This window comes from Salvia splendens, chromosome 1 (assembly GCF_004379255.2).
Source record: "Salvia splendens isolate huo1 chromosome 1, SspV2, whole genome shotgun sequence".
Classification (NCBI taxonomy): Eukaryota; Viridiplantae; Streptophyta; class Magnoliopsida; order Lamiales; family Lamiaceae; genus Salvia; species Salvia splendens.
Genome location: NC_056032.1, coordinates 28,277,228 through 28,301,292, shown reverse-complemented (window position 1 = coordinate 28,301,292; position 24,065 = coordinate 28,277,228). Strand labels below are relative to the sequence as shown.

Genomic DNA, 24,065 nt, shown 5'->3' with positions numbered 1-24,065 from the left:
TTCAAGTACAGTTTTCCCATTTCTCCTCTAGTCGCGATCAACCGGGCATTTTATCCTTAATAAGTGCGATCGTGACACTAACAAACCTCATTAAAAGAACCATGGGATAATGAATGTCATCTCCATATTAACAAACCTCACCAAAAAACAAATGAGATAATGAATGTCATCTATAGATTCATATTGTAGCTAATGCAAATATTTGAGTTATTGCAAAAAAAATCCTTTGTTATTTATGTAATTATTGATAAGAAAATGACAACAGACCTTGACAAAGATGATGTTGGAGGAAGAATCGATTTCTAGAGGAACCACCGACTCATCTATACATATATAAATAGGGAGTTTTTTATATATTTACATGAATGCCATTATAAATTATTTTCATTTATATAATAATTGCAACTCTAATTTGAAAATTCATCCGGTAGTTTATTAGTATAACCGGCTCAAATTCCATTAATTACATATTGAAAATATGTTTCCAAATTATTGTACATCCAAGTACTATTCTATCGAAGGATCTTCACTTGTCTGTGCTCAACAGTCAACACCACCCGCCGTCATCACTGCTCAACCTGCACATTTTTAAAACATATGCAGAGCTGAGTACTTGGTGGACTCAGTGGACACGAGCCGAAATATATTTTCATAAAAACTAGTTTTGTCAAGCCACTCCTGAGTGAACCCGGTGTTTTACTTAAAATATCCAAGAACACTAAAACGTTTTTCTTTTCCTTTGTCAAAAGCGATCTGTCGATCTATTTTCTTGGAACATATGCCGTATCTGAACTAACTCTTGGTGAACCGCGATTTCACTAACTTCTGGTGAACCGGAATGCATGGGCTCATCCCACTTACAAACCCGAATTCACTAACTCCTGGTGAACCGCAAATTCACTAACTAAAACTGAAACTCCTGGTCTAGTACAGATAGACATTGTTCAAAACAAAACATGCTTAACATAACCTTTGCAACTTTATTTTTCTCATAAAACATTCTTGAAACATAAACTCATTTTTCTATCGGTCAAAGCCGAACACAATATCAACAAAGGCTGACAGTTCGCGAGCACTCGTAAAGCAACACATAACATCATATAAATCACATTACTTTCACTTTATGAAAATAACTGTAAGCATACTTGCAAGATATTTTCTCACGGGAACATAAATAACTGAAATCATACTTCAAAGCTATTTTCTGAATTCTAAAAGAAAGCCCACAATCATATATCACTATAGAAAGCTCGTAAAATACTTAGTTACGAAAGCCCACAAAATACTTCTTGCAAAAACTGTATAGTAAACAGAAAGCCCATCTCGTTTACTTAAAACTCCTTAACTTGGATTTTCCTAACTCCACCCTTAACTCGCAGAGATAGCCTCTTGAAAACAAACAACGTACTAATAAGACTCAAGAAGTTCTTAAACTTTAATTAGAATGCATGCCCCTAATTAATCATGTATAAAACTATATGCTTTCATGTGTTATAGATTGTTTTGTATTGATATTTGTATGATTTTTTTTATCTAGGTTGAGGGTTATCAGGAGATTTGGCATATGACTACTGAACAAGAAATGGACCCAAGAATGCGACGAGTTCGAGAAATCCCTAGGCATGTCCTTCAGTCTACGAATTACGCCGATGTCATGGAGTACCCGACTTCCCAACACCAAGATGTGCTCAGGCCTGATGAACCACAAGACATTCCACCACATCGATGTCATGGAGTGAGGGGTGTTCGAACTGGTGGACACGGTTTCACTAAACAGATAAGGATGTCGCAGCCGCATCCTGATTATGTGCAACCAGAGCCTATGAATCCAGAGTATGACCCACCTCAGTGGTCTTTCTATCCAAGCCAGGAGTCTCAATCACAGTGGGGTCGTCCCCTCTATTCCCCAAGCCAACCTGAGCCTGATTGGAGTCATCGCCCCTATTCACAAAGCCAAAATGAGCCATAATGGAGTGGAGCCCGAGCATCAGTCGATTCATACTTCCAAAATTATCAGTTTGTGGCTCCTGTATGAGTTGAAGAAGAAGATGATGATGAAGGAGAAGAAGAAAATTAAAGAGAAGAAGAAAATGATGAAAGAGAAGAGGAAAATGAGGAAGAAGAGGTTGTTCAGAATACCCATGTCCAACCTCGACCAGTTGCGGAGGGTTCATCACGCACCGGGGTTGGGAAGTACATGAGCAAAGTGATGAAGAGATTTTCAACCAGAAAGAATAAGGGGATTGAACCGTCGAAATACACCCCATCGTCGTATAAGTAGCTCATTTTGAAAGAATGTAATGTTATGTATCTTTTGTGAACTTGTGTCTTTTTTTTTAAACTTTGTATTGATTTTTTTGAACTTGTTTTTCATTATATATTGATGTTTTGTTACATGATTAACAGGTTTATGGTAACATATTTTAAGATGAATTCTTGCCAAATTTTTTAAAAATAATCTACCACGGTTGATTATATGGTGTAATTCTTATTTTATTATATAATTTCAGTTTAATTATATAAATTTATTATTAATATCTACAGTTATATTATAACATAATATATAATAACATATGATTAATGTGTAACTATAAAATAAAATCAGAATTGCGCTATGTAATCATTCACATAGAAAATTTAATTTAAATTTAACAAAATCCAAGTTATGATCATTTTTTTGTTCATGTATATTATATTATAAGAAAAAAAAACAACCTCATCAAATTTGAAATTTGTAACACAGTATGATCATTTTTTTATTGTTCACGTGTATATATATATATACCCTTAACATAATATATTATCATGCATATGATGAATGTGCAATTATAAAATAAAATAAGAATTACACTATATAATTATTCATATACTAGTAAATAAATTTAAATTTAAACAAAATAAGTTATGATCATATTTTTTTTGTTCGTGTTCATGTTGATTATATTATATTGTATTAAGAAAGAAAGCAACCCCATTAAATTTGAAATGTGTAACATAATATGATCACTTTAGCTGTTATTCACGTGTATGCATATACCAATATTTTGGTATAGTTTCCGTATTTAACTATAATGCCTCTTTTAAGAAAAAATAATTATGTTTCTATAATTAATATATCTAGTTGGAGGTGGGTGATCAAATACTAACTAATTTATAGTAATAACTAATAACTAATATCAAGTTTGTATTTTAAAAGTATCAACAGAAAGACATAAATTTATCAATATTCTTGTGTTGATAAACTTATGTCTTTGTGTTGATATTTAAACTACATGTTGTATTGATATAATTATGTCTTTATGTTGATAATTTTAATATCCAAAATTGAAAGTTATTAATTATTACTGTAAATTAGTTAGCACACTAACGCAACCCTCTAGTTGGAAGTGTAACTCTATTTATTTTCACTTGTCAATGATGTATTGATAGGACATACCAAATCACATTTCCACCTTGGTATGTCATGACCACAGAATATTTTCTCCTATTTTCATACGTTTCTTTTGACCCTGTTTTTCTGGGATTCGTCTCCAAAAAACTTTGTCTTTTGCACCTTTTTATTAATTCCAGAAGTATTATACTTGCAGTTTTGGAATTTATATTTTTAATAGATTTACTGTTTGTAACAGAGCTACTGTTTGTAAATATTTTTTTGTGCGAATCCAATCATAATCATTTAATTAGTGACTGTACATGAAAACAGTCACGAGAGACAAATTAATTGAAACAGATTTCTTAGTGAGAGAATAATTATATATTTTTTTGCCAACAACATATATATAAAACAACAAAATCATGAGGGCCTTAATTCCACAGCATGTCGAAGATAGCATATGAACGATTGCAACTTTTGATCATACAAGAATGAAAATAATTATGTAGAGCAAAACTCACTAATTGTTTATACTAGACTAAATTAATAAAGATAGCATATCCACTTTGTAAATAGTACACATATTGCAACTTTCACAAGTCTTATACAGCTTTGCAACTTCCATGTTTTTGGTCATTTGAGTTCTACACACTAAACAACTTTTCAAAGCAGCAAATAGTTTCTTGTAAAGCCGAAGTGCTTGCTACTATGATTTTATCTCTTCCTGTATCACAAGCTGTTGGACCAACTCATCAACAACAATAACAACAGAAAACTCGTGCATATCTATATGAAAATCCCTATATCTTTATTAATTAGTTAATTAGTGATTTGTCATATCTTTTCCATATATGTTTAGGATATTTTCTTGTTCCTTAAGTTAGGGTATTTAGTATTATAAATATGTGTCATTGATATTCCTTTCAAAGAACGAATGAATGAATTTATGAATTTACGTTTCTTTCTGTTTTATTTTACGCACTTTGTTTAAGCTTGAGTTGTCGACGGGATTCCGCCTCCCGGGACTTCTCTTTTATCTCTTTTATCGTCTCTGGCATCTTGATAAGGGAATTACCCTTATCAAATTGGTGCTTTCATTTCGTGCTCATCCTCCACAATCGACGCATCTTGACGAAGGAGATCTCCACGACGGAAGTCACCATTTTCACTCTCCATCTATGTATCCAACGGGGACCTTTGAACAGCCGCGATATACAACAACCGGGTACCCGTACCACCCATGGCAGCCCGTATATCAATCCCCAAGTCCGTTTCCGTTGTCCGAGGAGCAGCCGCTATTAGATCATCAATCATCCGATTGGCGATGCCACCTACAACCGCTACCATACCAGTCGGACGGGCACCAACAGCGTCACCCCTACCACGCCCGACAGCCCACTAGCTGGGACCCACCATGGATGCGCCAGACCGCCACATATCAACAACCGCCATCCTATGAGCCAGATATGTACTCGCCACCACCGCCCGGACGTCGTCCTAGTTGCTGGGACCCACCTGCCTACTGGGAGATACCGGGACAATGCCCCTTCCACGAGGTCTCGACATACGATCAGCCACTGCCCCCCAACCATAACTCAGGATGGAATCAGCCCGCGCCGCAGCCACCTCGTCTAGCCACCACAGCGCCAAACCCAGTTGAAGCGATGCTTGATCAATTATTGGAGGCGTGCAAAAGGATGGAGTCTCGCCTTGATGAAATCTACCGCCGCATCGAAAACGATGCAGTTTATGGCAGTTTGGAATCAATGAATGAGTTCATTCCTGATGAAGTTGCTGTCACTTGCCCTCTGAATTTTGATATGGTGATGCTTGAGGACAATAAAACCAATGATGGTGGTGACCAGCCCATGGATTCTGGTGATCATCCAATGGAATCTGGAGTAGACGCTCCTCAAGTACCAGTAGAGGAGAAAAGGACCGATGCATTGCTTGATGTTGATATTATTGTGAAACCTATCTATACAATGCTTGAGGTCATGGAAAGGGTAGATGAAGACTCTCTTGTGTTTCATGCGAATGGTTCTCATTTGGGGACCATGTTGCCACTGTCACGGTGGCTTTTTATGAAGCCAAATGAAGTATATAATTGGACTGGTCAGTCTTGTATATTTGACCCAAGAGGATTCCTCGACGCTCATCGTTGCTTCATGGTTCCCACCTTGAGGACAAGGTAGATTTTAACCGCGGGGGAGTTGATACGTGCATATCTATATGAAAATCTCCATATCTTTATTAATTAGTTAATTAGTGATTTGTCATATCTTTTCCATATATGTTAAGGATATTTTCTTTTCCTTAAGTTAGGGTATTTAGTATTATAAATAGGTGTCATTGTTATTCCTTTCAAAGAACGAACGAATGAATTTATGAATTTACGTTTCTTTCTGTTTTATTTTACGCACTTTGTTTAAGCTTGAGTTGTCGACGGGATTCCGCCTCCCGGGACTTCTCTTTTATCGTCTCCGGCATCTTGATAAGGGAATTTCCCTTATCAAACTCATCCCAAACAAAAGAACATAAATGAAAAGGCTTATACGAACTTACTTGTATAGATAGGCTGCTATTCCAAGGATTATACACATAGCAAAATGACGTCGCTGCAGAAGTTTCGACTAGACCTTAGCTGCAACAAGACCAAAAGCACATCAAGAATAGAAATTGCAAAGTCAATCCCAAATGCCAACAACATTTAACACAAATATAAAAAAAACATAGCAAATATCTACCATGAAACTACATAACACAACCGACTGAGCAATTTCTTCGGTCGTGTCCCTCTTGTCACAATTCTTGCAATGGCGGGGAGCTTTCGGTTCATCTTCCTCTCGGACATCCATTTGATTAGGTATCCTCTTTGTTCTACCACGGCCATGCCTTCGAGGAAGCAACTTGTTAAGGGCTCTCTCCCTTAACTAGATTCTGTCGATGATTGTTGCGATAAACGGAATGATAAAACGGACGTCTCGAGCTCTCCCCGAGATCAGCTCCAACTAGGGTTTATGCGGAAAGTAAAGAACAATAAAGATGAGGAAAATAATATGTTATTTCTTCATTGATTGAATAGAGAGAAGAACAATAGTCCTATATATAATACTAATACTAACTTAACGAGCAAGAAATAGATATCCTAAAGATACGATAAATCAAACTAATTAATAAAGATATGGGGATCTCATGTGGATATGCACGTATCAACTCCCCCGCGGTTAAAATCCACCTTGTCCTCAAGGTGGGAACCACGACACAACGAAGAGAGTCCGAAACAACAGCTTTGGCGAGATAACTCCCCCTGGATCAAATGCCCACCGAATAATTGAACGACTTCCTTCAATATTCCCATAAACATTCACCGAGTGAGGCTCGATGCGTGCCGTGGATGACATATCGATGAATGGCACAAAAACCTTCTTCCCTTCGAGGAATGGCACAAAAACCGAAGCTGGAAACCTCGATAAAGTTGCAGTCGTTACCTTGAGATGCATTGCAATAGGAGCATACGACTTCTTTGGTGCTTCGTCAATTATGGTGGGGTTTTCAATCACCGGCTCTACCTCATCCCGAGCCTCAACGACATTCTTCGACACATGAACATTTTCGTCTTGAATTGCTGGCAAGTCCCCATTCTCTGGGAGGTTGTACAGTTCTCCAGAAACAACTTCTTCTGCAGATGACGTGCTCCGCTCCGAAACAATATTCTCCTGAACTTGGATGAGAGCGGGCTCTTTAGGAACATGAACTACAACATTATGGACCACCGCTGGGCTAACACCAATATTATTCTCATAATAGGGATCAGTGTAGGGATCGGTGTAGTACTGCGGTTGACTATAGGGATCAATGTAGGACGGCGTAGCATAGCTAATCGCCGAGAACGGAGGGATGTGAGGCACGTTGACATCCATCGGTCGGTGGTTCGCGAGAGTATAGGGAGGGTCAGGCTCCGGCAGATTCGGCAGTCGCGACGACGATGGACGCCGATCGTATTCATCCATGCGCGCCGGCTGCCGCTGCCCCGGGGGATCCCACGACGACCCGCCGCTGTAAATGTGGGGCTCGCTTAAACGACTCCCCCAATTATCCCATGCCGAGTGTGGACGCGACGCTGGGGGAAGATCCCACGTCGATTGAAGCTCCTGTTGGATCAGGCGCTCGGCTGGTCCAGTGCGACGCGACCCCGACGCACCGCGAGGATTTGGCCGAAACCCTTCGTTGATGTCCATGAATGGGGCAGTTGCGACGGATACCGCAGTGAACGGTGGTGACGGTTGGTCGAGCACGGGCAGCAGTGGCGACTGCTGGTGGACCCATGAATGGTATTCCACGGCCGGAAGAGAAGCCTGATGTCGATGACCCGCGGGCTCCCATGACGGATGTCCGGTGGGAACACGAAGGTCGGGGAATCGGTTGCCCCATGGTTCCAACGCCGTGGGGTTATGTGACGAGGGGGGCTGGCCCCATTGTGAAGTGTGTTGCTGACGCGAGGCAGGCGGCAGATCCCAGGATGTGGGCTGAGGTCGCGAGGAGGGTGGGAGGTCCCACGATGATAGCTGATTTCCGAACCTAGGCTGAGGATCGTCTGATGCATAATTAGGGTTTGGATGAAACCCGTCAGGGCGGCTCGTACATGCTCCGCTCGACGACTGCTGCGGTACGGTGATGGACACCGCGGAGAGCGGCTGAGCGAACGCGGCTGCGTCCAGAGGGTGCGATCGTGGGCGATCGTCCAGCGGCTTCGGCTCCGGTCTAGGCGTGTGACACGCGGGCAGTCGGCGATCATACTCGTCCATGCGAGTCTCCAAGCGCGCCATACCCGCCAACATATGCTCGAACATGACTCTGATCGGGTCGACAGAGGTCGAATCCACAGCCGGCGACCACACCGGATCAGTAATCGCCGGGAGGGAACACAAGGGCTCCGTGCGACCTATGATCAATTGAAAATCCGACATGAGTTCAACAATGAAAGCACCAATTGTTAAGGGCTCTCTCCCTTAACTAGATTCTGTCGATGATTGTTGCGATAAATGGAATGATAAAACGGACGTCTCGAGCTCTCCCCGAGATCAGCTCCAACTAGGGTTTATGCGGAAAGTAAAGAACAATAAAGATGAGGAAAGTAATATGTTATTTCTTCATTGATTGAATAGAGAGAAGAACAATAGTCCTATATATAATACTAATACTAACTTAACGAGCAAGAAATAGATATCCTAAAGATACGATAAATCAAACTAATTAATAAAGATATGGGGATCTCATGTGGATATGCACGTATCACAACTGCTCAGGGGTGATACACAATTTCCATCCGCGTTTAGCCCAATAATCTTCGTGTCTTGATGCATCCCATGGATGACCACCAGAATACTGTGCTTCCCATGTAGATTTGTGGTATTGTGTAGATATGAGCTCAAACATAGCGATACCTCTATCTCTAGCAACCGCACAAGCATGTGAACAAGGTACTCTCCACATCTGCCACTTCCCACAGTGCACTTAGAATCATCAAACTCCACCTTTTGTACATTGTTGCCCTTTGGCTTCCCATCTTCTAGCCGTGCCCGACTTCGAATTTGGTAATGTCCTAATCCTCGGTTAAGTACAGAAATGTGATGTTTTTGCCCCTTGGCATCATTCTCAGCAAGTTTTTCCCTCGCCCATGGTGTTAACCGACCTTCGATGTGTTGTATTTTTGTTTTCTTTTGTGACCACCATTTCACTATTCTCCAAAATGTGAGATCATTCAAAGCTATAATTGACAACTCTCTTACACCCCTCAAAACCTTGTTGTAACACTCCGACATGTTTGTTGAGGTCACCCCCGATCTAAGTCCATCATCGTAACAAAGAGACCAACTTTCTTTTTTGGCCATATTGAGCTGTCGTATTGCTTCAAGGCTTTCCTCCTATAGTGCACGCAACCTTCTCTTATATTTACGCTCTTGAGTTGTAGCACCCAATGCCCACACCATGCTTTTCACAATAGGACCCTTGCACTTCTTTAAGATATTTTTCCTCACATGGATCAAACAAAATTTGTGGTCACATTTCGGCTCCTTTTTCCATTCATCAGAATCCATAGCCTTGAAGATTCCTTTACGCCTATCTGATATGATGCACACCTCCCTCTGGTATTTCACCACATGAATTCTTACATGATTCAAGAACCATGTCCAACTGTCGCCAGTTTCCTCATCAAAAACAGCATATGCAATAGGCAAGCATTTCTTGTTAACATCAAAACCACAAGTAACAAGCAATTTACCTTTAAATCTTCCTCGGAGGTGAGTCCCGTCAATTGTTAAAACCGGTTGGGCCAGCTGAAAAGCATGTATAGCAGCCCCAAATGCCCAGAAAACATAACTGAACACCTTTTTACGTCCGTGACACAACAGCTCGTTGTGCTTCAACTCAACAATTGTGCCTGGACTCTGTGACTGCAGTTCAAGCATGTAGCTTGGTAACTGTCTGATTGATTCCTCCACTCCACCAAAGACAATCTCTAAAGCCTTTCTCCGCGCATACCATGCCTTCTTGTAGCTGATTACCACATTGAATCTTTCATGAATATAGGTTTTTATGTTCGAGGCCTTGAAAGCAACATCTTCTTGCAGTTGATGTCGAATACACAGAGCAATCATTGATGATGAAAAGTTAGCATGTCTTCTATTCACACGATGTCCTTCACAAGTATGTCGTTTCATCCACTTCCTAATTTCCCACATATCATCATGGGCTCTTTGTGTAACAGAAACTTCCCACGAACATTCATTCACTTTTTCAGCGTCGGTCTTGCTGATAATAGCTACCCCATCTTCTGTCGTTCCTGCTGGAAATTTGCATACGGCATGCCACCTTCTTAGTTTGCTCTCGATGACCTTAAACTGTCTTTGACGCCACAAACTCTACATAGTCATAACCGTGTTCACATGCAGCTTGAAATCAAATTTTGTTCCCATAGCAATCCGATATGGATGTCGCTCATCCCAGTACATGTTGTTGTGTTCATTGCCAACTTCATTAGGTACCTCAGAAGGACCACTTGGTAATCCGCGAAAGAATTTTATCCCCCTGGGAATGTATTTTGGAAGTGGTTGTTCACCTTGCACAACGGATTTACATACTACTATCTCATCATCAGAAGCATCACCAGGAGAATCGTCACTTAGACTGGCATCTGCCTCAGATGTTGTTGGCAACAATGGTTCATCATTATCTCGTACAATGTGAGTATTATCATCACAGGATCTGCAACAGCTAACTCATCATTCATTCCAACACCAACATTAACAGCGCCATAATCAACAACGGGTGTGATTTCTGAACTTCTCACAGGTGAATATTCAACAAACAATTCAATACAACAAGTAGAATTTTGAGCCTCGTTGAACATACACTTTACACTTTGATCAGTGTAAATATCAGTACATATATAAATCATACTGGATCTATTGTAAATATCAGTACATATATAAATCATACTGGATGTAAAGACTAGACAATGTCTCCATGATATTTGAATGACGTGCTGATTCATATCTATTCTCATCGCACCACATATCATTGCAACTAATTCAGAATACGAAATGCGCGAATTCAATATAATGGAGCCTCTCGCCCGAGGTGGATCATAACAAATACCCAACTGTGGAAGTTGAACTATTACCCCAATACAAACTCATAAATATTTGCATGATTTCTGCATACGAAAATATAACAAATACAAAAATTAGGGACAATTTTTTCCTATAAACCCTACTTTAGTAAATCAGGGAAAACCAACATAATCTAACAATATTATGCATTAATTAATAATAAGAGATAAACTTACCGAAATATAACCACAAAATAGAAGAAATCGCCGGAAAATGGAAGAAATCGCCGGAAATCGGAAGAAAATTGCCGCTGCCCCTTTCTCTCTTCTTTCGCGCAGAATGGTATTCTGCTTCTGAAATTCGTCATTTTGTTTGAAGGAGAGACGCATGACACTCATGCGTTTTACCTAGAGACGCATGATGGTCATGGGTCTTTTAATAAAAAATTTAAAAAATTAAAAAAAAGACGCACGTCTTTCATGCGTTTTTCATTAAAATGCATGATTCTTATGCGTTTCATTAAAGGACGACGCATGACGATCATGCGTTTCTCACAAACTGGGGAAGCTAAAAAAAGTCCAGTATTAAGATGGAATGGTTAATGTGGTCTAGAACCCAAAAAGAATTACCCCTAAGGTACATAAATTGCGGGGAGCCTGAGGATGAGTTTGAAAAAATCTGTCACCAATAAACAACACAGAATATGAGCCGGAAGGGAAGTAGGGGAAAATCAATCAATGTTTCATACAAATCAAAGAGAACTCTTGTAGTTGGAACATAGTATGGCACAAGTGTCTCCCAACCACCTCGTTTATACATTGTTTTTCTCAGCCCACATAGCACTCGCGAGATCATCTCTTTTTTTTATTCCACCTGAAGGTTCAACGCTACTGATATGATCACCACCCACGTGTTCGTGGTCACTGTCATCCTTATTGTCGACTTCATTGAGTAACTCTAACTCCGCCTCAACCGTATCAACCGCCATCTCACTACGCATGAAATTGTGTAGCAGGAAACATGCGATAATCAGACTGGTTTTAACATCAATCGGGTAGAAGCTTGCAGAGCGGAGTATACCCCATCGCATCTTCAACACGGCAAAAGAGCGTTCGATGACATTCTTGGCCTTAGTGTGTCTCAAGTTGAACAACTCTTCCGGGGTTTGAGGTGATTGCCTTCCAGGGCCCCATTCTTGTAGATGATAACGAACACCTTTATATGGCGTCACGAACCCTTCAGCATTAGCGTAAGCATTGTCACAAAGGTAGTAGCAACTTGTAAATTGATAAACCAATTGATGCACTACACCAGCATGATATGAGAGTAGATGATTCAAGCGTGGTAGAACAAGTGAGTTGAACCTTTAGGCATTTTGAGCCCTAATGTCCTACTTATTGCATCGCGTAAAATCCATGAATCGCCTGCAGATCATTCCCATCGAGGGAGAATGTATATGAAACGAAGCTGTGGATCACATACGGCTAGTGTGGTTGTTGTGATGTGACCTTTCCTGTTCCGATATCGTGGTACGTCAGCAATAGGTACTCGTACATTGATATAGGTTCCATCTAAGGCTCCAAGACACCCCTGCATTGTTAAACATTTCAGTACCAATCACACGCTTTACAAACGGAGGTGTGCAGATGCAAACGAACATACCTTAAACCACTTCCATCGCCGGTCAGAGCACTCCTCATCTATAGGGTAGGGCTTAACCAAAAACAAACTGTGGAGCGTGAGCACACCACGTAGCACAGTGTGTATGTATTTTGACACAGTTTGAGAGGACTGTATGAAATCGAAACCAACTATACGAGCTTTCTTGTGGTGTGATAGAACACATAAGAACATGGCAACTTGTTCTTCAAGAGTCACGAATTTCTGGTTAATTAATCCTACACGATCACGGAGAATACGACAGAGGCGACCGAAAGTGTTTCTATCCATCCTTAAATTATCCACACATGACCTATCTATGAGACGCACAAGCCTATCCAAATGCTTGACATTAGCAGGAATTGAATCTAGCATTTGTGAATGGCCAAGTTTGTCCCAACGTTTGCGCTTGTGCTTTCACGGGCCAATTAGCATGATTATGAAAGATACTAGCATCATGTTTATTTGATGATTCCGTATTATCTCCTCTAGCAAAAGTAACAATGTTGTCACTTCATTAAACCTACCTTCACTCTGATCAACCAATACATACATTTAATAGTCATTGAAAGTGCAGAAGCTTGACAAAGTCCTAGATGCCAATTCAATCACTTACAAACACAACAACCAACTGAACATTAAGTAAACTCATTATCTTGGTCCACAGAATACGAACAAAGCTTATTGACAATAACCAAATCTTCATTAAATTTCAGTAAACTCGTAAAGTCATGAACTTCTTCTACAGGTTTTGGAAAAAAGAAAATTGAGAATAAGGTGTCAATACCCAAGTCGTTGTACTCTCAAATGAATTCAGCAAAAGAACAACAACAACATCCAAGCAACAACAAGGCAACGAATGGAATGAAACAATGGTACAGACAAATGGGGAACTAGGCCCGAACAACTGCAGATCCACCAATATACAAATGCAATTCTCATGAAATTCAAATTTCAACCACCCAACGAATTTCAAAAAAGTGTATTCAAATCACTTCGTCACTTGACGTCACTTCGATTATCCAGATCCGCCACAACGCGACCAAATTTATCCCAAATTCATTGTGGGTAAGTGGTGAAATTTGCGTACCTTAAGATTATCCTCCTCGCTAGCCATACAGGACCGTGTGACTCTCGACCTTCCCCGCTGGATTGGAATCACTAGTCCTACATTTTACAACCAAGCTGTGTCAATGATTTGAATTCATAAAGATTGCGTGGTTCAGGAAATTAGCATATTAAGGAATAGTGACCTAAGATTGTGCGTTACTTACAGCCGTCGGCAGCGGTTACATACAATTTTCGCCGCCAGTGGAGGTCGGAGTTGAAGGCGGTCTGTAGTCTCGCCCAAAATCTGGTTGAACTAGATGGAGTGAGGAAGAGGGGGAGGGGTGTTTAAGACAATGCTGCATTAATTCCACAAACTAGATCGGTCATATAGTGTGTTATCAGAGCCGAAAGCCTGGTTAGGCTTCTATCGGTTTGGCAGGTAGGTACCGGGTCGTTGAGGTGCAGTATCATACCAAACAAAGTGCAGAAAGAACCTAGATAGGAGGCCATCATACCAAACAAACAAACCCTTAACATAAAAATAAAACAAGTCTACTCCCATATGCACCCTACTGTCTCAACATTCTAATCTCTCTCTTCCGTCTCAAATTCTCACGCCCTCCCTCTGCTTAATTCAAATTGACAGCAAGAACACCCAGCAACAAACTCTCCCTCAACTCTCGTCTCTATTTCCAAGTTAACACAAAATCCCCAAAACAAATTCTCTCTCCCTCAACATTTGCTGTTTTCTGTTCACCACTGCCGAGTTGGAGCCGCCTCACCTTCACCGCCGTTCCAGACGGCCAGCACTCCGTCGGGCAGCGCTGCTGCCTCTGTCAGCCCATTCCCGCAGGTAAGTTTTCTCTCCCCTTTTCCCCTCTGTCAGCCAATTTGTTTCTACAAGGTTTTAAATTTAATTTGGTTCAAAGGAGCTCAAACAATTCAACAACAGGAGATAAAGATTTAGACTTTGACATTCCGGTGTTATCAGAAGAATTTCTAATCGGGTCAGCTATTGAATGGTATGCTTTGAGATATTCAGAATGTAGAGAGTTCATATGATTTTTGAGAATTATACCTTCCGGAGGAAAAGTAGCCAACAAATAGGATAAACTGAGATCACGATCCTCTCGGGTTCAAGCTGTGATATGACGAAGAAATTGACCATGGAATCAACAAATATGCAGATTTTCGTATTCAATGGATCGAGGAGAAAAGTTACCTTTACGGAAGAGAAGAAAAACAACACACGACGACCGGTGTTGATAGTTACTTAGGGACAAAAGGTGATTCGCTCACCCCAGGTGCCCCCATAACCCGGCCCGACATCGCTATGGAGGGGTTCAAAAGGTGTTGATAGTTACTGATATTGTGCGAAGGGTATATATATATATATATATATATATATATACATCCCTATATATATATATATATATATATAGGAGCGTTATTCTCCTTTTCACATCTTAGATCCTTTTTCCTTCTTAATATTACGCGTTAGATTTAAGGCATCAACGGATCAGATTGATTCTATAAAACTAGTTCCGTGTTGCATTATAGAAGGTGGTTGTATGCATTACAGGGTCATTATTGACATTTGACGGAAAAGTAACTGCCACATTTTGGTATCTGCGAATAATGCACCACATGGTCACGAGTAATGCATATAATTGACTATATAATGCACAATATGTGAACTGCAATGCATACGAATAAGATGTACCATGTTATGATGTTTGGACACACGTTTCTTGTTTCCCCTAAGGGTTTAATAAGCTTAGGGGCTAGGGTATAGTACGTAGACACGTATGTAATCTTCACATGGTAACGAGTAATAGATATAATTGACTATATAATGCACAATTTGTGAACTGCAATGCATACGAACAAGATGTGCTGTGTTATGATGTTTGACACACGTTTCTTGTTTCCCCTAAGGGTTTAATAAGCTTAGGGGCTAGGGTATAGTACGTACGCATTAATAACAAATTATAAAACGATACGAATAATTCACCAAATTGTCACGAGTAATAGATGTTATTAACTATATAATGCACAATATGTGAACTGCAATGCATACGAATAAGATGTACCATGTTAACACACGTTTCTTGTTTCCCCTAAGGGTTTAATAAGCTTAGGGGCTAGGGTATAGTACGTAGACATTACTAACAAATTGTTGTTATTGGAATATACGTATGTGCATTATTTGGTTTAGGTAGTGCATTATGTAGCTGTTAATTGTCATTATCTCAGTATATTATGCATTATTAGAGGTATTGTATATATGGGTTAATCAACGGATTGAAGATTACATACGTGCATTTAGTAATGTTTACGTACTATACCCTAGCCCCTAAGCTTATTAAACCCTTAGGGGAAACAAGAAACGTGTGTCAAACATCATAACATGGTACATCTTATTCGTATGCATTGCAGTTCACATATTGTGCATTATATAGTTAATAACATCCATTACTCGTGACAATTTGGTGAATTATTCGTATCGTTTTATAATTTGTTATTAATGCGTACGTACTATACCCTAGCCTTAGGGGAAACAAGAAACGTGTGTCAAACATCATAACACCGCACATCTTGTTCGTATGCATTGCAGTTCACAAATTGTGCATTATATAGTCAATTATATCCATTACCCGTTACCATGTGAAGATTACATACATGTCTACGTACTATACCCTAGCCCCTAAGCTTATTATACCCTTAGGGGAAACAAGAAACGTGTGTCCAACATCATAACACAACACATCTTGTTCGTATGCATTGCAGTTCACATATTGTGCATTATATAGGCAATTATATGCATTACTCGTGACCATGTGGTGCATTATTCGTAGCGGTTTCCAGCCATTATTAGATTACTATTGTACCCTCATAATGCACAAAATAGGACAAATAATGCAACACGGGATTAATTACCCAATGTTGATCTTGACCGTCCATTTCTCTAATCTAATGGCTGATATTAAGAAGGAAAAAAGAGGAAATATAGGAAAAGTAAATGAATACATCCCTATATATATATATATATATATATATATATATATATATATATAGTAGTGATCAAAGTATAACTAATTTTAAGTGTATAACTAGAGAACAAATCTCAGCCACATATTATCTTAATCCAATGATTAATAAAAGTATACATTATTAGTTAATAAAAATAGCATAGGGGTATTTTTGGAAACAAACTTTATTCCCATATTCTCACATACACATTCCATTAAAATAATTATCTCTCTTTATTTCTATTATCATTCTCTCTCTCTCTCCCTGTGTGCCGATCTCTGGTCGCCACCGTGATGCGTCGGAGGCGCTTCGGCAGAGAAACGTGGAGCTAGAGAGGGAGCTCCGGAGCAGCCTGGAGGAGGAGTTGCGGATTTTGATGCATCATCAGCAGCAGTGCCGTCACCAGTTCCACGATCGTCGTGGCACTCGCCGGTGCCCGATAACTGCGATGCCTTGCAGCGGTAGGGTGGAAATTGGCGCAGCTAGCTATACAATAGGCGTGGAGTTCGAATTCTGTGGATTTGTGACGAATTTGCTGGCCGATCCCGATGCAGAGATGCTGGAAATTATGGCGGGCGATAATGAGGAGATGATGGTTTTTTTTGCTTAGTTTAAAGTTGATTCATAAAATTCACAAAAAGACAGTGAGTTTTGATTGCCCTGAGTTTTTGGCATTCAGATTTTTTGCATTAGTTTTGATTATGTATGAAATGAAGGCAATCAATTATTATATGTGAATTGTGATTACTTCAATTGAGATTAAATGATTTCTACAGATTTATTAATATAATATAAAAGAATTGTTATTTAAAAGAAAGAAAGAAAAACCAAGCTTCACTCTTGTTGTCAAAACACATCACTTTTATTCTAATATTACTTCACTCTTGTTCACAAAATACATCACTCATATTCTGTTCTTACTTCACTCTTGTTTAGAAAACACATCACTCTTATTCTGATATTACTTCACTCTTGTTCACAAAACACATCACTCTTACTCTGATTTTACTTCACTCTTGTTCACAAAACACATCATTTTTATTCTGATTTTACTTCACTATTGTTCACAAAACACATCACTCTTATTCTGATCTTACTTCACTCTTGTTCACAAAAAACATCACTCTTATTCTGATTTTACTTCACTCTTGTTTCGAAAACACATCACTCTTATTCTGATCGTACTTCACTCTTGTTCACAAAACACATCACTCTTACTCTGATTTTACTTCACTCTTGTTCACAAAACACATCACTCTTATTCTGATTTTACTCTACTCTTGTTCACAAAACACATCACTCTTACTCTGATTTTACTTCACTCTTGTTTACAAAACGCATCACTCTTACTCTGATTTTACTTCACTCTTTCTCACAAAACACATCACTCTTATTCTGATTTTACTTCACTCTTGTTCACAAAACACATCACTCTTATTCTGATTTTACTTCACTCTTGTTCACAGAACACATCATTCTTATTCTGATTTTACTTCACTCTTGTTCACAAAACAGATCACTCTTATTCTAATTTTACTTCACTCTTGTTTAGAAAACACATCACTCTTATTCTGATCTTACTTCACTCTTGTTCACAAAACACATCACTCTTACTCTGATCTTACTTCACTCTTGTTCACAAAACACATCACTCTTACTCTGATTTTACTTCACTCTTGTTCACAAAACACATCACTCTTATTCTGATTTTATCTACTCTTGTTCACAAAACACATCACTCTTATTCTGATTTTACTTCACTCTTGTTTACAAAACGCATCACTCTTACTTTGATTTTACTTCACTCTTGTTCACAAAACACATCACTCTTATTCTGATTTTACTTCACTCTCGTTCACAAAATACAACACTCTTATTCTTATTTTACTTCACTCTTGTTTACAAAACACATCACTTTTATTCTGATATTACTTCACTCTTGTTCACAAAACACATCACTCTTACTCTGATTTTACTCCACTCTTGTTCACAAAACACATCACTCTTATTCTGATTTTACTTCACTCTTGTTTACAAAACACACCACTCTTACTCTGATTTTACTTCACTCTTGTTTACAAAACGCATCACTCCTAAGTTATCACACTTCTGCAGCTTGAATGACTTTGAAATGAGAAAATATGCAAACTGAACTATACAAGTTATAAAACATCTAAAAGCAAAACATAATCCAGTAGCAAGTAACGATAAATTCTATTAAGCAAAAACAAATATTCACATGTTAGCTCCACAAAAGTGATGCTATCTATTAAATGATAATATTATGGAACGTAAATACATTCAAAACTCAATCCAGACACAGCGACTTCGATTCCCCGCTTCGCCACCCCTCTCTCGCCGCCGGCCACTCCTCCGGCACGGCCTTCTCCGTCTCAATCCTCACCCTGCCGTCCAATCTGGAATAGATTTGCACCAGCAGCGGCGCCTGCTTTAGGTTCCTAACAATGTCCGGCACCAAATCCTGCAGCCACAAATCGATTTTCTCCAGAGGATCGCAGCCTCTGGTGCGCGAATTGATCGATTCCTCACTTCAGTGATTCCGCGGGCGTTGCGGCGGCGGAAAAGAAGACGCGGTTTCAAATGAATTCAATTTTTGCAGCCTAATATGATTTTGGGGTTAATTCAATAGGCTATGCAATGACCAGAATACCCCTGCCTTGTTATTATGGAGTAAATTTGTGATTGAGGGAACTAATATATCATTAAATTCAAAAATTAATACCAGCCCTTGATTTTTTTGATCTTGTGACTATGATTTGTTCTCTAGTTATTTGGTTAAGAGGCATTTGCCTTAGATCACTACTCTATATATATATTGGTGGTTGTTGATCTAAATCCTATTTCTCGGGGTATAGATTTGAACGTGAAGATTTGAGCAGATTTGAGAAAGTATATCTGCATTTGGTCCCATATTGGGCTTCTCCAAAGTAGTTTCGCAAAAAAGGAAATTGGGCTAAGGGAATTAGGGAATAATAAATTAAACAAAGATAGGCCGTAAATGTATACTATTATTTTCCTACAATTATTGAAGGTAAAAAAATTTGACTCGCTTTTGAGAACCGCTATAAAAAGATTGGAAAAGTCGGGGTGTTACACCAGTACCCGAAAATATCAACATAGTTTTATTGATATTGTGCATGCATTATATTGATACTTTATTATATTGTAAAATTACATCATCCGATCATCGTCGGAACATATGCAATTGAGATCTCATTTAAGTTTGATAGAATCCTGATGAAATTACCTTTACTTTGATATATTTTTTACGAAAAATAGTTTAAATCTAGAGAATTATGTAAAGTTTAAGTTTTAAGATGATTTTGAGGAGAGAGAAAGCAGTTAGTTTTAACTTTTATGTATAACAATTGAAATTAATACCCTTTAAATTTATTTAATAAATGTTAAAATTTAAAATATAATCTATTTGACATTATTTCAACCACTAGAGCTTCTAATCTAATGGCTAAGATTTGATATTAATTTGTAAATGCTAATTAATTAGCAATTAATCACAACCTTATACTTAAATAAACAATGGTTGTTATACTTAAATAAACAATGGTTGTTATAGAGTCTATTCAAATTCCTTTTTAAATCTTATAATCCTTACAATAATAAAATAAAAATTTCATGTAAAAAATATAATTGTTTGATTAATTTTATGTAAAAAAAATAAAGCGTCTTAGTTTTGTCAAATTTTCATACCTAGAGCTCATTGTGATATTTTGTTTTTATTTTTATGTTATACAATAATTCATTTAATGTATAAATAGATTTTCATTAATCATTATTACAGTCTGATCCGTATTTTAGAGTATCTAATCCAGTGAACTAATTTTCAAAAATATTCAATTCCTGCGGAAGCGCGGGAATAAAAGATCATCTACTATAAAATCTTACTTATTCTGTTGTCAAATTATCTTCTGAACAATTCAAATTCAACAACACATCAATTGATTAATCTATCCAAGTCTATGTTAAAGAGACGATACACAAGGATTAAACGTTTATAACGATAGAGGCCTCTAAAGTGATAGAATCTAACATTAAACACATCAACGATGTCAAAACGTGAATTCAAAGGTGTAGATACATTCAAACAAGCCTAAATCACAACTTAGAGCAAGATTGAGAGTTTAGCCTAAGCACATGGTAAAAATCACAAAGAAAACCGTAGGAAGCATGCTCTCGTTGAGTGGAATTGAGATTTGGAGACAGATCATCGGAATTTTGTCCGGAATTTCTTCCTTCTCTTCTTCCTCTCTCTTTCTCTCTTTTTCCTCTCTATTTTCGTGTATGAGAATCTCTGAATCTCCCCAAATCTGCCTTCCAATTATTTGAAAACTGAAAATCAGCGTTACTGCGTCGACGCACCAGGCCGTGTGAATTATTGGGCATGAAATTGACCCGGCCGCGTGGCTAATTTTTGGAGCTCGCTGGATTGTGTGTTCATTGGGCGTGTCACCCGGCGGAGTGAATTATTGGGCATGAAAATCACCCGGCCGCGTGGCTCATTTTCAGCCTCTTCTGTTTCTTAGTCATCCGGCCGAGTGAATTATAGGGCATGAAAATCACCCGGCCACGTGGAGGCCTCTGGAAATGTAGAAACGCCTCAAAGTGAGTTTTCATGTCCATTTTCACCATCCATTCCGCTTCCTATACCAAAAACACACTTTTTGCAAGTATCACTTCACATAATTCAAGTAAAGCTATGGGAATAAAGATAAACATTTGATTCACATCACAATAAGATCCATAATTTTGTTCTTATTAAATATTTCTCGTATAAAGAAATATGAATAAAATCCAACACAATTTTAGTGCTCGTACAAAGAAATTTAATAATAGTATTTAGTTATCTGAACACTAAAATTGTAAAAATGTTAAACAATACATATTTTTATTAATGCAATAAGAGGAAATGAAACAAAATGATGATGAAACAGTGCAGTCATCGGGCAATATTGGTGCATGCAGAAATAAGTTTAATAAAAAATAATAATAAAATGTGGCAGTTTTGTGCACATCACACCTGTTGTCCACAAAACTGCACAATAGAAAATATTTTCTTTCCCATAAACCTCATTAAAAAACAAATGGGATAATGAATATCATCTATACATTACATTTAAACTAACAACCCTCATTGAAAAAACAAATGGGGTAATAAATGTTACTAAAACTCCATGGCATTTAAGAATGTGGATATCTTGAGTGCGACGAAGGGAGTAGTATAGTGTAGGTGAAATAGAACGATTAATAGGGATGGAACAATGTCCCAACTCGTACAAGTACATCATGACAATTATTAGTTACTCCCAAAGTCCCACAATAAGAGTTCTATTTTGCCATTTCAGTCCGCTCCACAATAAGAGTACTATCATAATTGCCTTTCGACAGGAATTTCAACAGTGAGCCCCTCGTTGCACTTGCTCTGACTCCAGCTTCTTCTCTTTTAGAACATCGCCTTTGGTCGGATAAATGGACAGAGGCATCTTACCAGACTCAAAAGGCTTCATAGTGAAGTTTTAGATCTTGAACTGTTTTCCCAGGAATTGCCAATGCGACATATCAGCATCATTATAGTGGGTTGTGAGAGCAATCACGAATGCCTTGTCCAATCTTTTTGTTAGTGTAAATGTAATGTATAAATGATACTCATTATCTCATTTGTCTTTTAATGAGGTTTGTGGGAAAAAAAGGATTTTCTATTGTGCAGTTTTGTGCGCAGCAGGTGATGTGCACAAAACTGCACGGTTTTATTATTATGTAATTAACCTTATTTCTACATGCACCAATATTGTGCGATTACTGCACTATTTCATCATCATTTTTTTTATTTCCTCTTGTTGCATTAATACAAATAGTTGTTCTAGTTTGTGTATTGTTTAACATTTTCACAATTTTTGTGTTCAAATAACTAAAGATTATTATTAAAGTTATTTGTATGTGCACTCAAATTGTGTTGGATTTTATTCATATTCCTTTATATGAGAAAGATTTAGTAAGAACAAAATCATGGATCTAACTACAATAATGATTAATGAAACTCTATTTATAAATTAAATGAATTATTGTATAAAATAAAAATAAAAAACAAAATATCACAATGAGCTCTAGATATAAAAATTTGAACAAACTAAGATGTTTATTTGTTTACATAAATTAAATCAAACAATTATATTCTTTACATGAAATTTTTATTTTATTATTGTAAGTATTATAGAATTTAAAAAGGAATTTGAATAGAACACGTTATGATTTTGGTGAACATAAAATAAGTTAATAAGAAAGTGGTTATGGATAATGATAACATTAAAATAATTAATAGTATAATGGATTGTACATAAACTCTATAACAACTATTGTTTATTTAATTATGTACCCAAAAGTAGAAGGGAATTGAAAAAAATATGAAACGATGTTATTTTGTGCACAATAGTAGGTGTGGTGGAGGTCTCCACATTCCCTCATTATTAAAAGAGAAATGGGATAATGAATATCATCTACACATTATATTTATTCTAACTATAACATCCCGAATTTCCGTGCACTAGTTTTAGAGTATAAAAAAAATTTTGGACGACGAGACGATTGGATTAAGGTGCAAGGAATTTCAAATTTAAGAACTACAATCGTTGGAAAATAGAAATTTCCATGTAATCAAATGGAGTGCTTTTTGTTCATGATACAAAGGAGATATGTTACGGCTTGACAAATCTAAGGAGTACATAATCTAGGATTTGACTCTAGTTAGAAATGGTAATGAGATCTAGGAATGCCTTGGAGCATGATCTCTTCCCCTCTTCTCTTCTCGGTTGGGCAACAACAGCAGCGGCAGGAATCATCTCCAAACCTGGAAGGAAAATTCACACACCACAAATAGGGAGGAAATATGAGTAGCAAATTTCAAGAAGAAAAAGTAAAGTGATTAGTAGTAAGGAAAAGAGAGGGTGGCAGTAAGTCCCTGACAAAGAAATCCTCCCAAATCCTTCTAAATCCAAATAAGAACAAAGTGGCATAAGATAATGAGGTGATTGGATATCCCAAATCTCCTAAAGAAGTAATAGAAACAAATGAGCAAGAGGCTGAGCTCATCCTCAAGCCCAAAAGAGGACTCTTTGTAGGAAACATATCAAAATGAGTCATTCAAGGGTTACACAAATTTGGCAAGAAGGCTTTTTAGCTCAATTCAAAAAGAGAGATGATTTGTTAGCTCAAAATAGAAATTGGAGCTCTCCAATGCCTTACACCAATTTAGTAGTGAAGCTTTAAGCCTAAAACAAAAAAGAAGAGAGAATCTTTATTCC

The 24,065-nt window shown here is 38.0% G+C and overlaps 1 protein-coding gene across 3 annotated transcripts; it reads right to left on the bottom strand.

Annotated features, from left to right (window-relative positions):
* Positions 1 to 3,871: 3,871 nt before the first annotated feature.
* On the bottom strand, positions 3,872 to 15,019 carry LOC121746415. Of its 3 annotated transcripts, XM_042140241.1 has the most exons (5): positions 14,921 to 15,019; positions 14,777 to 14,839; positions 13,923 to 14,002; positions 13,739 to 13,815; positions 6,461 to 8,467 (listed from the first exon to the last, which is right to left on the bottom strand). In XM_042140241.1, the coding sequence occupies exon 5, from the start codon at positions 8,341 to 8,343 to the stop codon at positions 6,619 to 6,621; it is 1,725 nt and encodes a 574-aa protein (XP_041996175.1). In that variant the 5' UTR covers positions 8,344 to 8,467; positions 13,739 to 13,815; positions 13,923 to 14,002; positions 14,777 to 14,839; positions 14,921 to 15,019; the 3' UTR covers positions 6,461 to 6,618. The 3 variants fall into 3 exon arrangements, 1 of the variants encoding a protein (XP_041996175.1); XR_006039027.1 differs by lacking the exons at positions 6,461 to 8,467; positions 14,777 to 14,839; positions 14,921 to 15,019 and adding exons at positions 3,872 to 4,109; positions 5,939 to 6,017 and having other exon boundaries at positions 13,923 to 14,064; XR_006039026.1 differs by lacking the exons at positions 6,461 to 8,467; positions 14,777 to 14,839; positions 14,921 to 15,019 and adding exons at positions 10,749 to 11,093; positions 11,226 to 11,396 and having other exon boundaries at positions 13,923 to 14,064.
* Between the last annotated feature and the right edge of the window lie 9,046 nt (positions 15,020 to 24,065).